General features: G+C 35.2%; 1 protein-coding gene across 1 annotated transcript in view; it reads right to left on the bottom strand.

Annotated features, from left to right (window-relative positions):
* Positions 1 to 16,796, bottom strand: part of ADGB (androglobin) — a 218,191-nt gene that overhangs the window by 29,908 nt on the left and 171,487 nt on the right. Inside the window, exons 30-32 of the mRNA XM_054686389.2 lie at positions 5,288 to 5,460; positions 2,696 to 2,872; positions 1,776 to 1,875 (exon numbers count right to left, since the gene is read on the bottom strand). Of these exons, the coding sequence (XP_054542364.1) occupies positions 1,776 to 1,875; positions 2,696 to 2,872; positions 5,288 to 5,460 (450 nt within the window). The remainder of the gene's footprint in view (positions 1 to 1,775; positions 1,876 to 2,695; positions 2,873 to 5,287; positions 5,461 to 16,796) is intronic.

The following is a 16,796-nucleotide window of genomic DNA, read 5'->3' as shown; positions in this document are numbered from 1 at the left end:
GTTGAACCTACATAAAATAGGCAAATTTCTTATAAAACGAAGCTTACTATTCCAGGCACAGTGAGAAATAAAATAACTAAATAGTGAGACATACGGGGTACATATGAGTCTAAATTGAAGTTCAAGAATAGGCAAAATTATTTGATGGTGATGGGGGTCAACTAGTTGTTACCTTGAGGGAGGAAATGACTTGGAAACAAAGGAGGAGGACTTTAGTATGTGGTGTTTCCAATCTTGATCTAAGCAGTGGCCACTGAGTATTCACATGCAAAAATTAATCGAGCTGTACAGTTACAATTTGTGGCTTTTATTGTATGTGTGTTCTATGACAGGGTCAGGGTCTCTGAGCCCTGTTCTCAACTAGGCCTTGTCCTTGGCCTGCTGACCCCAGTTTTAGCAAAAAATCCTGCTAAGTCAGTTTATCCAGAATCCTTCCCCACTTGATATCAAATCAAGTTCCTCTTTCCTGACCCTTGACACCTAACCAAGTTCCTCTTAGTAATTTACCATCTACTCCCTCACCTGGACTGTTGGTTTTAATTCCCCACTTGTTCCTGTTGTATCTACGGTTGAATGCAATCTTTCTCTCCTACTTCAGTAGCCTGGAAGTAGGGGAGACTTCCCCTACTTTTGGTCAATTTTAATGTATTCAGTGTAATATTTTATACACATACATTAAAACAAAATATAAAAAATAATAATAAATCTATAGCCTAAAGGACAAGAACTGAATCCTATTCACCTTTGTTTTCCTAGCATTACATTAGACTCTATTAGAGGAGTGAGTACTTGAGTTAGAAATATTTCAAATCCCAACTTCATCACTTTTGAGATGGATGACTTAGGAAGAATAAGGTGGCTCTCTGAGCTTTGGTCTCTTTGTCTCTAAGATGATTAGAGTAAGTAATACATACCTCATAGTTGCTATAGGTTAAAGTGAGGTAATAAATGTAAAATGCTTTGCCTATCCCAGGATAACAGAATTAGGATGGTACTTGCTATTCACACTGTTCATATGAAAAGTTAAGAGATATTATTTTTATAACAATTATTGAATTACATTCCTGAATATATAAAAATGGAAAAGCATGATTTGGGATGTGAACGCCTTCTGCCTCCATGGACACCTCAGTGTGGCAATCGATGTAATCAGTCATGTAGCTGTGAGAAGACACTGGCATTATGAAGGGCCTGTCTGCAGGCCAATTCTGTCTCTGGCCCTGAACTTAGACTATTACTGAGGGTCTCTGGTGCCTGTGTCCTTATTGATAAACTGGAATAATATTATAATATATACTTAAATATATATAATATAATATATACTTACTTAAATATATATAAATAATATAATATATACTTAAAATATATATTATATACTTAAAAATGACTTCTTTTTGTTATTGTTTAAGTCTGGTACCTTTCTAATAATAATATAGTAGTAGACCTACCTTCAAGTTTTATACTGCTACTTTCTAACTAGGTTGCATCATTCTTTCCGGTTTTATCATTTGTTAAATGGAGAAAATCACATCTCCTTGCACAGTGTGTGTGAGGGGGGAGATGTAGGACTTAAATGGGAAAATGTGTGAAAGTGATTTGAAAATTGAAGCACTATTCATATAGTTATTTGAAATTGTGCGACTTTTTATAATCCTCAAGAAACGAGATTCTGAAATGTCTCCTTTTCACCAAGCACAACCCACTGATTATTTTTTTAAGAAGTGCAAATCACAGCTCTGTGCTCTGAGGCAGCTGGGGTGGTAGGATCCACTCACCTTCCTTTGGTTTAGTTTGGCTTTCAGATATAGGCGGACTCTCAGCATCAGATGTTTTCTTAATGAACCCGCTAAGGTAATGCAAACGAGCCTGAGAAGCCTAAAGAACAAACATGAGCAGCTTTTTAAAAGCTCTTCAAAAGCAACAACCAGTACAGGTAATACATGTTAATGGTATTCAATCGAAAACGAAACAGGAAAATGTGAATTAAATAGGGCAGTCTAAATGAAGCAGACCAGCTCTTCTTCATTAACAGATAAACTCAAATTCTGAGTCATCCATGATTTTGACAGTTATTTTTGAGAATAGATGAAGAAGCAGCCCTAAAAAGAATACATTTCTGGGCATACTATCTTAGATGCAGTGGTTCCTGAATCTTTTTCATCTGCCCAATAACCCTGAGTTGTGACATGAAGGCACTTACTTACATGGTAATAGTGTCACTATGGCAATCGCTCTTAGAGGAAATAGGTCAGAGACTCTCTAGGGTCTCTAGACTCTAGAGACTAGGTGTGTATATTCCACAAGGGGGAAGCACATGGTTTTTAATCCATCTAAGGCTGTGCAAAGTGTAGTAAAGCACATTTTAAACATTTGAATGCTTTCTTACTTGGGGGTGTTAAAAGCAGACATGCAGAAAGCCAGGGCTATGTGAAAGAATGAGGTAACCCATAGCGTGGGCCTATAATTGGTACCACCATGTGCTTTGTTTTTGCAAGTCCTTTGGGTAATCAGGAGGGTAACATTTTACAATGTGTCCAAAGGTGGTCCTAACGTAGTTATTCAATGCCTGTCTGATAAAATTTCAGATACCATTACTAAAGGACAGGCTATATGGTTTTTACCAGCATGACTATTTTTTTCAGAGCATGCCTAAGGAGGAAAAGTAAAAGATGACAGCTTTTCGAAATCAGGTGACCTTGATTGCTCTTCCTGGCTCAGTTGTCTCCCAGGCTTGTTTCATGGCTCGGATTTCATCTGCCCGTTCTGTATCCTTTTTCACTTCAAATAATTCTGATTCATTGTGTTCAGTGACCAACCTCAAAATCCAGTAGGGTTTATTTGGGTCTTCTTGTTGAGGGTGAACAGTGGATATCTGATAAAATAAAAACCTTTGGGTTGCATGCTTTCCTCCTTTCAAAAGGGTCTAGATTTTATCATATGATACATAATTTCACTATTAGGTATTTACTAGAGATAAATGAAAACATATATTCACAAAAGACTTGTATGAAAATGTTCATTGCAGTCTTATTCATAATACACACAAAAAACCAACATATATGTCTATCAATCGAGGAATGGATAAACAAATTGTAATATAGTCATATAATTGGGTTCTGCTTAATATTAAAAAGTAATAAACTATTGATATACACCACAGACAGATATTATACTTTGATAAAGAAGTCGAACACAAAAGGGTACATCGTCTTGTATGTCATTAGTATGAAATTCCAGAGCAATTTAGGCAAAACTAAACTATGGTGACTGAAAGATCAGTTGTTACCAGGAGATGAGGTGTGAGAATTAGAAAATTGAATGCAAAGAAGTTTGAGATTATTTCCATAAACTCGGGAATTATCTATAATTTATATCTTGATAGGGGCATGGATTACATGGTGAATACATTGATCAAAACTCACTGAATGTTATAACTGTGAATTGTGCATTTCATGTATGCAAATTTTACTTAAAACTGTACGCATTAAATGATAAATTGTAATTATGTTCACTCATAGCATCTCTTCATAAAAATGAGAGTAGGATAGTTGATCATTTCCAGGTCTGTATATACTTGCTACATATTCATCATGAAAATTAACATTTTAATGTCTCATGGGATCACCTGCATGTATCATAGGCTGGGAGACAAGTTTTACGTAGGTGAGGCTCATAGGTGGCAATTGGGTAGGAAGACAGGATTGAAACTAATGTGGTTACATAGCACTTTACATAAGGTCGAGGCTATGTCAATTATCACTGATAAATAATGCAGCTGGGAAGAGTGGATTGATATAATCACTGAATACAGTTTCCACCTGCAGTTTGGTTTTAGTGTTACCAAATGACCTTGCTTTCTACAATATTTCCCTAATATTCTGGTGAGAATTGACTTTCACAATTGGAAATTATTTTATTTCCTCCTTTTAACACAGGGTATATTAGCTTTTATTATTTTTTAAATTGCTTAATACATGAATTTATCAGAGACTTTTCTGGGATCAAATTTTGATCAAGAAAGGGAGCACTGTGAAGGTACTAAGGGAGGTCTTGTAGGAATCTATGGATTGGGTTAATCTTATTTACTTCTAAGGGTAGACTTCAGCTAAGAAATGAAATCTTTGAAATCTATAGGAACCATTCCTGGAGTCTGAAACAAGTCATCATCTCTTCTTATTTGTTAATTTTCCTTTATTTTCTATTTTCTTAATGGTACTGACATCCTACTTAGCTATTCCTGCTGGAAACCTGAGAGATATACTTTGTTCCTTCTTGTTCCTTAACACCCACTTTGGATTAATAACTGCACCCCACCTTTTGTTTTCCAGATAGTTCTTGATCTGTCCCATGCTTCCTTTTTTCCTGTTCCTGACACACTTTGCACTCTTTTGCTTAGATTACTGAAGTATTTTCTTGAATTATCTTCCTCTCCTGTCTTTTCTCCTTTAAGTCCACACCCTTAAAAGCCACTAGGGTATCTGAAATGTAAATCTGATCATGTTAATGTGCTTCTTAAATACCCCTAGTTCCAGTCCTGCTTAACCTAGGCATAAATGGTGGGAAGATTTTGTACTCATAGGTATCTTGTTTAGAGTGCACTGTTTTTTGGTAACTTGAAAATCTTTAGGCCTGTGCTTGCACTCCTCGAGTTTGCCATCCACATCCTTTTCCTTACCCTTAATCATTGCAATTTTCTAACTGGCCCTGAAGGAGTTTAGACTCATAACCTCTGGACTGTATATAGAGTCCCAGCCTTCCAATGACGCTTTAAGGCCCTTTTCCAGCTGACCCTTACTGACCCCTCCAGCCTCATCTCTCATACTTTAATGCTTCAAAAAACCAGGTTGAGTTTTCACCTCATCATGTCTTTGCTTATTAACTCGGTTCAGAACTCAGTTCCTCCTGGAAGGGGCTGTATTAGAACCTATCCTTTCTACCACTACACATACAACATTCAACATTATAATTCTCAGTTTACCTTCAGTCTCCTCCATTATTAGACTGTGAATTCTTTTAGGGTTAGTACTGAGTCATATTTATCTTAGAAACCCAAGTGCCATGAATAGTGTTCTACATACTAAAGGTTTAATTGATGGCTTTTGATACTGAACTAGAAAAGGGAGCTTGAGGAAGGTGTCCAAGGAATGTCCTCAAAGTATCTAGATGGTTTCTGGAATCAGGGAGAAAGAATGTTTCACAGTTTTGTCCTCAGACGAGATAGGCAAACAGGAATCCACTGAACCTAAAATCATTAAGTCACTCAAATAAAAAAAAATTCCACACCCACCTGAGGCTCAAAGCGAGGTGCTTGTTTTTCTTTGGCTGTCTTTTCTTTCTCAGAAGACTTTTCTTTGCCTTTCCTTGTTATTTTGGAAGTTACTGAAGATTTTTGTCCCTCACTAATAGTGTGGGAGTCTGGGCTTCCTAAGTTAATTAACTCCTCGTGTCTTTCACCATAAGCTAGAGAGACATAAAAATAAAAAATGGTGAGTCATAATATAACAATAAAATGGTTTCACAGGGGACAAGAGAATCAACTCAGGGAAATATGGTTAAGCTAATAGATTTGTATTTTTTCAATCACACAGATTTTTATAAAGGCCTGTTGGACTCGTTTTCATAAAATCTACATATAATTCATATACCAAACACTCACCATTGAGTGAGTGGATGAACCCGCAGGCTTTGGTACATTTATAAGACTGTGTAACCATCACCACTATACAATTTATTTCCAATATGGATGCCATTTGTTTCATTTATTGCATAATTGTGTTGGCTAGTACTTGTAATACAATATTGAACTCATTTACCTCTGCTGTAATCTTTATTATTCCCTTACTTCTGATTGGTTTAGACACAGTTATCTCTTTTTCTAGTTTTCTAGTTTTTTAAGATGGAAGATAAGTTATTGATTTGTGATCTTACGTCTTTGTAATACAAGCATTTGTAGCTATATATTTCTCTCAACACTACTTTTACTGCATCCTCGGTTTTTTTTTTTAATTCATTTCTAAGAATTTCTTAATTTCTCTTGTGATTTCTTCTCTGTTCCATTGGTTAAGAGAGTATGTTGTCTAATTTTCAGGTATTGTGAAATTCTCCAATTTCTTTTTTTTTTTCTTTTTCTTTTGAGATGGAGTCTCACTCTGTCGCCCAGGCTGGAGTGCAGTGGCACAATCTTGGCTCACTGCAAGCTCCACCTCCCGGGTTCACGCCATTGTCCTGCCTCAGCCTCCCGAGTAGCTGGGACTACAGGTGCCCGCGAACCACGCCCGGCTAATTTTTTTTTTTTTTTTTTTTTGTATTTTTAGTAGAGACGACGGGGTTTCACCGTGTTAGCCAGGATGGTCTTGATCTCCTGAGCTCGTGATCCGCCTGCCTCGGCCTCCCAAAGTGCTGGGATTACAGGCGTGAGCTACCGCGCCGGGCCTCCAATTTATTTCTTATTGCTTCTACTTCCTTTCAATTGTGACCTGAAAACATATTTGTATAATATTCCATAGTTTTACTTTTATTTAGACTTGTTTTGTTGATTTATACATGGTCTACATTGCAGAATGTTCCACATGCCCTTGAGAAGAATGTGTATTCTGCTGTTGTTGAGTGGAGTATTCTATAGGTATGTTAGGTCAAGTTGGTTTACAGAGTTGTTCAAGCCTTCTATTTCCTTGCTAATTTTCTGTTTAGTTTGTCTACTCATTATTAAAATTGGGGTATTAAAGTTTCCAACGATTATTGTTGAATTGTCTATTTCTTCTTTCAATTCTGTCAGTTTTTGCTTCATGTATTTTGAATTCTGTTGTTAGGTTTATGTATGTTTATAATTGCTCTATTGCTTGATGAAGTACCCTTTTACCATTTTAAAGTATCTTTTTTTTGTCTCTATTAACATTTTTCATCTTAGACCCTATTTTGTCTGGTATTACTATAGCCACTCCAGGTCTCTTTTGGTTATTCTTTTTATGGTATTGTTTTTTCCATATTTTTGCTCTCAAATTATTTGTATTTTTGAAACTATGTTGTTTACAGAGAGCATATAATTAGGTCATGTGTTTGTTGGCCATTCAGCCATTTGCTGCCTTTTAACTTGAGAGTTTACTTAACTTACATTTAAAATAATCATTAAGATAGGATTTATGTCTGCCTTTTTATTATTTCTTATGCACTACACCTTGTTTTTTTTAATTTCTCAATTCCTCCACTACTGTTTACTTTTTAATTCCCTTGTTTTTTGTTTGTTTGTATAGATTTTTGAGTTAGTTTCTTAGTGGTTGCTTGGGGATTATAATTAAAATCTTAATTTATAACCATCTAGTTTGAATTAATACCAGTTTAATTTCAATAGTATACAAAAACTTTGTTCACATATTTCTGTCCCCATTTATGTTATTATCACAAATTTCATCTTTATACATATGTATATGTATAAAGCCCATCAACACAGACTTATGATCATTGCTTTAAGCTGTTGTCTTTTAAATCAGGAGAATACAGAGTGATAAGCAAAAAAAATACATTTATATTGACTTTCATATTTATCTATGTAATTTTACTGGTACACTTTATTTCTTTATGTAGCTTCAAGTTACTGCCTAGTGTCTTTTTTTTTTTTTTTTTTAATAGCTGGAAGACCTTCCTGTAGTACTTTTGTAGGGCAAGTTTGTTTTCAAAACAAACTGCTTCGGTTTGTTTTCAAAATAAATTGAAAAACATTTTCAGTTGTTTTTTTTCTGGGATATCTTAATTTCTCCTTTATTTTTGAATGACAGCTTTTCTGGGTAGAAAATTCTTGGTTGATAATTTTCTTTGCAGTTCTTTGAATATGTCTTCCCACTGGCTTCTGGTCTCCCTAGATGTTGATGTAAAAATTTGCTATTAATATTACCGAGAATCCCTTGTATGTGATGAGCCACTTCTCCCTTTCTGATTTTAAGATTCCTTGTCTTTAGAGAGTTTAATTATGAGGTGTCTAGCTCTGGGTCTCTTTGAATTTTTCCCATGTGGAGTTTAACTTCTTGAATGTGCCAGTTAATGTTTCTCATCAAATCTGGACATTTTCAGCCATTATTAGTTCAAATAGCCTTTCTGCCACTTTCTCTTTTTCTTCTCCCTCTGGAGTTCCCATTATGTACATGCTGGTATGTGTGATGGTGTCCCACAAGTCTCTGAAGATCTCTTCCTTTTTCTTCATTCTATATCCTCAGACTGCATAATCTCAGACTACAATTTTGTGGAGAAAGCTCTGCACAATCAGTAGTTTTGATTCAGCTTTTAAGTGGAGTCTTCCAGGAAGTCATCAAACAAGTCAAATAATGATAAGTCTTTGGGAATAAGACCTTGAAATAAATCCAACTCCATTTTACTTCTTCTGGCATCCGCCAGTATGTGCCAGGAATATTGGCTGTTTTTTTTTTTTTTTTTTTTTTTTTTCCAAAGCTACTGCTGAGCTGAGGAATGGGACAAGTTAAAATGCCATAAAGTTTCCTATTCTTACAGAAATCCAGCTGTTTTTTCCTTGAACAAACTTTTTTTGCTGCAGACTTTTATAAGTTTCCAGAGTTCTGAAAAAGTTGACAGTCATAATTTTTTGCCAGGTTTTTCACTGCTTTCATGGAGTTACTAATTTTTAGAGTTCTTACCCTGCCATTTTCACTGCCATTCTCCAGGATTTATTTTCTATCCAAACCTTCTGAGGATCTGTGCATGCTGTTTTTCTGAGATAGGGTCCTGGGATAGTGGAAAAATTCATCTAGCCTGGAGACCTTGTCACAAGTCTATGAAATTACAGAGCACTCTGTGGAGGAAGGTGAGATTACACTCTAAGCAGTTCAGCTTTTGCTAGTGATGGGAAGGAAAAATGAATATTGACTGATTTAAAAGTGAGTAAAAAGTTCACAGAAAGAGAATAAGGTTGTTTAAATGAGAGGAAGGATAAGGCTTAACATTAGAGATTTAGAAACATCAGGATAAGAAGAAAAAAGAAATAAAAACAAAGATTTTTATAGAAAACCACATATTAAAATAAACTTTTCTCAGAAACCCAAGATAGAAAGTAGGAAAGGCCACAGAGGACACCTTTTCTCCTACATTCTTTCACATCTTTTGTCAGCCATAAACTTTGGGGTGGCAGAAACACTGCCTTCACAGAAAAGCAAACTCAGTGCTGCTTCTTTTCAGTCTCCTCAGGCCTCCCCTGCCTCCAGGTGTTGCAGTACCAGCCCTTCATCCTAACCCAAACATGAGGTAACCAGGCTTCAACCACCCTCACTGGCCATAGCTACCACTTCAGCTTCTGGTCCCAAGGAAATCCAGGTCCTAGAGCTCTCAATGCCAATAGAGTGTGGGATTAACAGAATTTTAGAGCTCCCTTTGTGGCCCACTTTAGATAAGCCAATCTCATAAAAACTGAGCTAGAATAACTCGTTATTTTCACCTCGTGCTGCCAGACAAGTCTGTTACTAATAATGCTGTGTTTGTTGTCACAAAATATGGCTGCTAATGGTGTGCTTATTGTAACACAACAATTCACAATATTGGTGAGTGTAGAAATCATACAGATAACCTGTAAAATGCACATCCTGAGGCCCACCTCTCAGAGATTCCAACTCTGTAGTCTGGTGAGGGGCACAGAAATCTACAGTTTAAAATGTACCTCACGTGATTCTGATACAAGTGGCCTGTAGGTTGTACTTTGAGAAACACTGCTTTAAGAAGTTGCTACAGTTTTCCCTTTTGTCAGAGAAGTGCTGCAAAGGGATGGGCTGAAGGGAAGAATGCCAATGACTTAGGATTCAAAGAAGCTGAAGGTACCCTCACAAGAGTGGTTCTCAAACTTTAGCCTGTGTCAGAATCACCTGAAGGGCTTACCATAGAACAGATTTCTGGGCACCAACCCTAAAGTTTCTGATTTGCTAGGTCTGTGATAGGGCCTCAAAATGTACATTTTTCACAAGTTTCCAGATGGTGCTGAGGCAGCTGATCCAAGGATCACACTTTGAGAACCACTGGTTTACTTTTAGAAGAGTATAATTACCTTTCCCCAACATGAAGGACATGAGCCTTATGCTTTTTTAACCTCTTCTAACAATTAAATATGGAAGTGGTGAGGGGAAAATATTTAAATAATTTATTTATTATTTAAAATAATATTTATTGAATCTTTACTGTGTTTCCTTCTCTTTTAAGTCTCAAGCATCCCAGCAGGGTATATTCAGAGAAGTTATATAATTTACTCAAGTCTCCCAACTGATAAGAGTTGAATCTGTATTCTCAAATACAAGTTCAAAGAACCTGTTAGTCCCTTTCAAAACTGGAGTCTCATGTAAATCACCCCATTAGCAATGTAAAATAGTAATTGTAAATAACCCATATTTATAAATTACTTGGTGCCCATTTATTAGCTACTTTCAAATTGGGGGACAAACCACCCTACCAGACTGCAAAGGGACTGTGAGCGCTCTATAGGAGTGGAAACTGTCCCTTCTGCCAACAATCTCAGCTGCTGAGGAGTCTTGCTGTGGGGAAAATCCTTTGGTCCAATAGTCAAATGACCTAGAGGTGAATTCTGGCTCAGCTGCTAAATAGGTTAACTTTTGTAGGTTTATTACATCCTTTGAGTCTAAGTTTCCTTCTCTGTGTAATGGAGATACTAGCACCATGCCTAGAGAGCTTAAAATAATCAATATAGAGCATTTAAAATAGGATCATATCTGGTATCATACACCCACTGGGTTTTTTAAATGCTTAACAAATGTCAGCTGAAATTGAATCTCAAGCTGCCCCATGAAGCATTTCTGGGGCTTTCTTGTCTTACTACACATAGTTTTTAGTGTTTGAGTAATACATTTAGGTGTATTTGATTCCACTGAAGTTAGCACATATAATATTCAAGTTTACATACACAAAGTACCTACTAAAATGTCAGGCACACGGCAGGTATGTGCCATCCTTCTTCTTTACATTCTTAATATACAGAATAAAATAATTTCCAAAATTTTTAATGGCGTAATTTAGGGTAACCTTTTCTCACATAAATTTTAAGTTCTTTGAAGGCCAGAACATCATTATATGCCTCATTTTAAATTCCTAATTTCATCTAGTATAATGTTGAACTAATAATATATACTGATTATCAGATTGTTTAACTTTAATATGTAAAGCTTTACAGGAAATACGTATGTGTTGGGAGTACATATAGTTGTAAGATGCAAGAAAAAAACATTCTACTAGTCCAAGAATTATGAAACATGTTACTTCACATTGCATATTTATGTAATCAGAAGACCTCTAGAGGAAATGACCATTGGAATAAATTAATATACCCCTGGAAGAGAGGAAGTGCTTAGGGAGTATTTTGTTGATGAAATGAGCTCAAAAGGCCATTAGCATTATGCCTTTAGGTCTCCTCTTACAATATCCTCCATATATCCAGAACACAGTAGACAGAAATCTTCAGTGGATAACGAAACATATAAAAATTGTAAAAATTCAGTTTTGTTTTTATGATTAAAATTCAGTGCTTAGGTTTATATATCAGAAATATAATCAGGTTGGAATTTGAAAATTTACATATTTCTAAACTAGAATACTTGTTTAGAACAAAGTATATATTTATCAAGTACAGTTATACTTGATAAATATAAACAGAAAAGTCTTTTTATATATATAAATAATATACATATAACATGTATTTAATAATGTTTGGTTTCCTCAAAGACCTTGAATTGGCTACACCATGCATTGTGCCAAATAAAGAACAACAGTATAATATTAATTAGAGTTAAAGGAATAGTGTTATAATACTGCTAACAAAATTCAATGAGACTTGAAACCAAATATTTTTGAGAATGACAAATTTATATTTGTTTTTGCAAATAGATTACAACTTCAAAGATCCAGGCCAGCAACACAAAACTATAACATATTGGCAAAAGGAATTTAAAATCACAACACCAGTAATTATACATGAAGGCAGGTGACATCACTAAGTGCTATCTGCTCAAGGTTCTCTAGCCTTCTATTTTCTTAAGTGACCATGAACCATCTCAGTAAGCAGTTTTTACCAAAACTTAGGTTTTAAAATATACTAAAGGTGGCACTGTTGCCTCATGTTAACCAGAGGCCAAGGTTTCTAAACATTTATAATAGAAATATCCTAAGTTGTACATAGCCATTATTTCAGGCCTTATTCTTTCTTATCATGGGTTATAAAGACATGAATTTTTGAAAAAAACCCCACAAATTATATATTGTATTTTTCATATAAATTAAATGTTGAGTTTAAGTAAGTGGGGCAACATTGACTTCAGGATGAATATCAAATTTAACTTAGGTCACCAGTGTACTAGTAAAAAACAACAACAGAAAACCCTTAACCAATTTCTTCTTGATGTAAAGTTTTGTATTTTAAAAGTAAGCTGGCCGAGCATGGTGGCTCATGCCTGTAATCCCAGCAACTTGGGAAGGCCGAGATGAGTGGATTGCTTGAGGCTAGGAATTTGAGATCAGCCTCGCCAAAATGGTTAAACCCCATCTCTACTAAAAATACAAAAATTAGCCAGGCATGGTGGCACATGTCTGTAATCCCAGCTACTTGGGAAGGTGAGGCACGAGAATCCCTTCAGCCCAGGAGGAGGAGGTTGCAAAAAAACCAAAGTAAGCTAAGTGGATAAATTAAAGACATTAGTAACTGAATTTTTCTATATATGTAATTTTTCTATGTATGGAGTAACTGATGTGTGAAATATATCATGCACTTCAAATCAGAGCAGGTAGATTTTAAGTTGTATATATAATTGATACATAGCAGCTGACATATTGACATGCTTTAATCAAATTGACTAAATATTTATAAACATGACATTAAAGACTTAATTATTCTGAATTTGAAAGCTGCTTGACTTTCAAGAAGATTGCCCAACAAAATATTCTTTCAAACAGAAAATTTTCCTACTTCATTTTAAATACAATTTAATTCTGAATTTCTTTGCTGCTTTTCAGCAACAAACATACTGTGTAATCCAAAGTGTAATTTAATTTTAGCAGCTGGTCATTCACACATAAAATTTTCAAATGTGATATCAGGAAAGAAAACATAATTATTTCTGAAGACTTATTTTTTCTTTGGAATACATGATAATACCATTTTCTTGAGTGTTCACTCATATTATTAATTTTGTACCATTACCCAATTCTACATATTTACATTATTGTATTTCATGAATTAAACTACTGTGTTCATTTCAGATATTCATGTTTTTATCTAGTTTTCCACTAGAATCTTAATAGTTACCCATTAACAGGGAAAAACAATATGGGTCATATATATCTGACAGACGTCTTTATCTATATTACTTTTGTGTTCACTAAAGTAATATAGATAAAGACATCTCTCAGAGACACTGTAAAGATATGAAGCTAGTACTACTGTATATTATTACTTTTCTCCATTCAAAGCCCTAGATGGAGTTTAATTTCCATTAGATTCTCAGCTGTGCCAGTCACTAGCTGTGTGACTGAGAGCAAGTTTCTTAAACTGTCTGTATCCCAGTTCCCTCATCTGTAAAATGACAATGCTGTAGTAATAACACCTACCTCATAAGTTTATTGGGAAGATTAATTGGGTCAATATATGTAAAGCCCTTCTTGGACATAAATGTTAGCAGTTACTACCAGTACCATCAATATCACCCCTACCACCAGTACTATTATGACAATACAACTTGTTAGAGTATCTAAAGAGCTTACATGATGTGGTGGAAGATTCTGGGCTTTGGAGTAAATCAGACTTATGTTAGAACCTTCACTCTGCTCCTTCCTACCTATGCAAACGTAGGCAAATTATTCATAGCATCTAAGGCTCATTTCTTCATCTGTAAAACTGGGATGGTAATAACTACTTCCCAAAGTTTTTGTGAGAATTAAGAAGAATGCATGAAAACTACTAAGTTGAGTAAGATGGACACAATAGCACTCAAACAATTATAATTAGAGTAATTAAACTTCTAGGTCTCTCCAGAGTTTTCCTTGTTTATAAAATTAAAAAGTACCATATTTTTTCTGATTAAAATTGTATGTGCTCATTTAAAACTTCTCATTTTTTTCATTAAAACTTGTTTTTAGATATAAAATACAAGTGATAAAGTAAAACTACTAATAATTTCAACATCCAGAACTAATTACCTTAATTGGTATGTACGATCTTTATTTTTTTTCTCTATGTATGCCTTTTCTTCTTCTATGCATTTATGTATTTTTGAAGAGAGGTGGTAATTTAGGGTCACTAATGTCTAATGTTATGAAGTCTTAATATTAATAATTATGAATTTCTGTGACCTAAAGTGAGAGAAAACATTTCTGAATCTTTCCTCCCCACCATTTCTGATGTGGAAGGAAATGGGAATGGCCTTGAATAGTGAGCTATGTGCAGATACTCTCCTTGTTGCTCTGTCCCTCATGTTGTGTTCTCTGGCAGGAATCAGTCCCTCTTTAGGCACACGTGATGCCCAGTAAGTGCTCCTGTGAGTGATGTGAGTCCAGCACTGGCTCCTGGGTATAGCCTGAGACACCTTCTCCTTCTCGCTACTTCTACTTCCAAAGCAGCGCTTTATTTCTCATGCTTGGTATCCTTCAAGACTTTCTTGTATAATACAAACTATTTTACCCTCACTTCCTCCACACATTTCAAGGTGTCATTTCTTTTTTTTTTTCTAAATATCCCAAATTTACAAAATTTTACATAACACACTCAACATATAAGTACTGAAACCAAATTTCTAGTTATCACAGAAAATATACACAGGTATTTAAATTATATATATATTGTTTTATATATAATAAATAAATTTAGGCAAATATATTTCATATGATATAAATATAATATATAATATATTATATATTATATAATTACATATTAATATAGGGAAAAAACATAATACAGCCCTCTATCAAAGACACAAGTAAAGACATGAAACCAGTACTACTGTATATTATTATTTTCCCCATTCAAATGCCCTTGATGGAATTTAATTTCCATTAGAATTCCTAGCTGTGCCAGCAACCAGCTGTGTGATATATATATATAATAAATATAATATATATATTTAACTAAATTTAATAGTATTTTGAGATATTTTTCTTTTGCACCATATTAGACATTAGTTTACTTTAGAGAATTGGGAGAAAGCAATTCTAGTCAATAGCATTGTACTATGTGATGCTATTTTTCCCTGAAAAGCTTAAAATTTTTTCACAAATACCTCCTCCTTATGATTGCCCATTTTTATGAATCTCATTTAAACATTATTCAGAAACAGGTTTTCCTTGTGAGCAAGATCTTCAACTGAATTCAGCAAGGTTGTTCTGTATTTTTCCTTTTATGATTTATGATGAGATTATTTGTTTTCTGTCATATGGATCTGGGTTTATAATTTATAATTGCTATAAACAACAGTAGCATGACTATTTTGAGCTTATTGAGACAGGTATAACACACTATTATAATACAGAAATCAGAATTATAAAGAGTTACAGGCAACTCATGAAAAAGCCCACACTGTCCAAAACAAAAAGCAAAACAAAACAAATCAGAACTGGCTGTCATTCTCTGATCCATTGAAATTCTTAATCCTCAGAAATGTAATGTAAAATCTACCAGTCCTATAAATTATCCTTGAAGAACAAAGTGGAAATGAGAATAGCTTTGGTGAACACACAAGCTCATACAAAACTGTGCTGTTTCTTTGTTCTTTGATTTCTATAATTGTGAATATTTTATTTGCACTTAAATCTTTAGCATAAAATATTTAATTCCACTGGTATTAGGCATATACTCTATCTACTTCTTTGCAGTAGGGGAACACAAAATTACCACATGATTTGTACCATCCATTATTTCAAACAGGTTTCTGTTAATTGATAGAGAAAAAGAAGACAGAGAATGGTGGGGGCCAGGGGCCAGGGGCGGGGGCACGGTATGAACTAAGAGATTTTGCTTTGAACCACAGGGGAAGTAGGGATAGGGTAATGGTTACTTTAAGCGAGAACAAAAGTGGCAACCTGACGGGAAAAATATATAGAGAAAGAGAACATGGTAACATGCAAAGAGAAATAAACATAAACAACTGATTTTTTTTTTCATTTAGTTTCCATTAGAACTTGGTGGGTGTGGGTGGTCAATTGCAAAATAATCAAAGGGCTCAAATTCACAGCAGTAGATAATCCATAACACAGGGTTAGGCAACATTAGGTGGGTCCCGGAAACCTTCACAGCTTAAGACCCAGAGAAGGGAACTGGGCCGGAAACACAGCATCCGGGAACAAGCTGCAAGGAAGTGATTGCCATAGCCAACTGCCTGTGCAACCACAACAAGGGAATCAACAGGCGTATTCAGGCGTATTCGGGCGTATTCGGCTTGAGACGTGGCCTGCAAGGAATTTGCAGCTTTCATATGACATTTACTCACAGAATAATTGTGTTCTTTTCTAGTAGGCAAGAATATGAGATCGAAGCCTTGTCTGCTATTTCAGACATTGTCAGTGTGCTGGGCTGTTAGGGGTGTTGGCTTTAGGAGGGGAAGTTGAAGTAGAATGGGCAGATGTTTTGGCAAAATTCATATTCCATGACTATCCAGGGAATGTGCGAAAGTGTTTTTATGTATAACACTATGGAGCAGTAAGTAGCACAGCCACTTGTTCAAAAAACAAGGTTTGAACACCCCAGTGTCTGCTCTGGAGTTATCCACATAACACACACGAACAGCGAAGAGGCGGCGACTCTGTGGTCCCAGTGCTAC

The sequence above is a fragment of the Pan troglodytes genome, chromosome 5 (assembly GCF_028858775.2).
Source record: "Pan troglodytes isolate AG18354 chromosome 5, NHGRI_mPanTro3-v2.0_pri, whole genome shotgun sequence".
In the NCBI taxonomy this organism is placed as follows: Eukaryota; Metazoa; Chordata; class Mammalia; order Primates; family Hominidae; genus Pan; species Pan troglodytes.
This window is presented reverse-complemented; position numbering and strand designations above follow the sequence as displayed.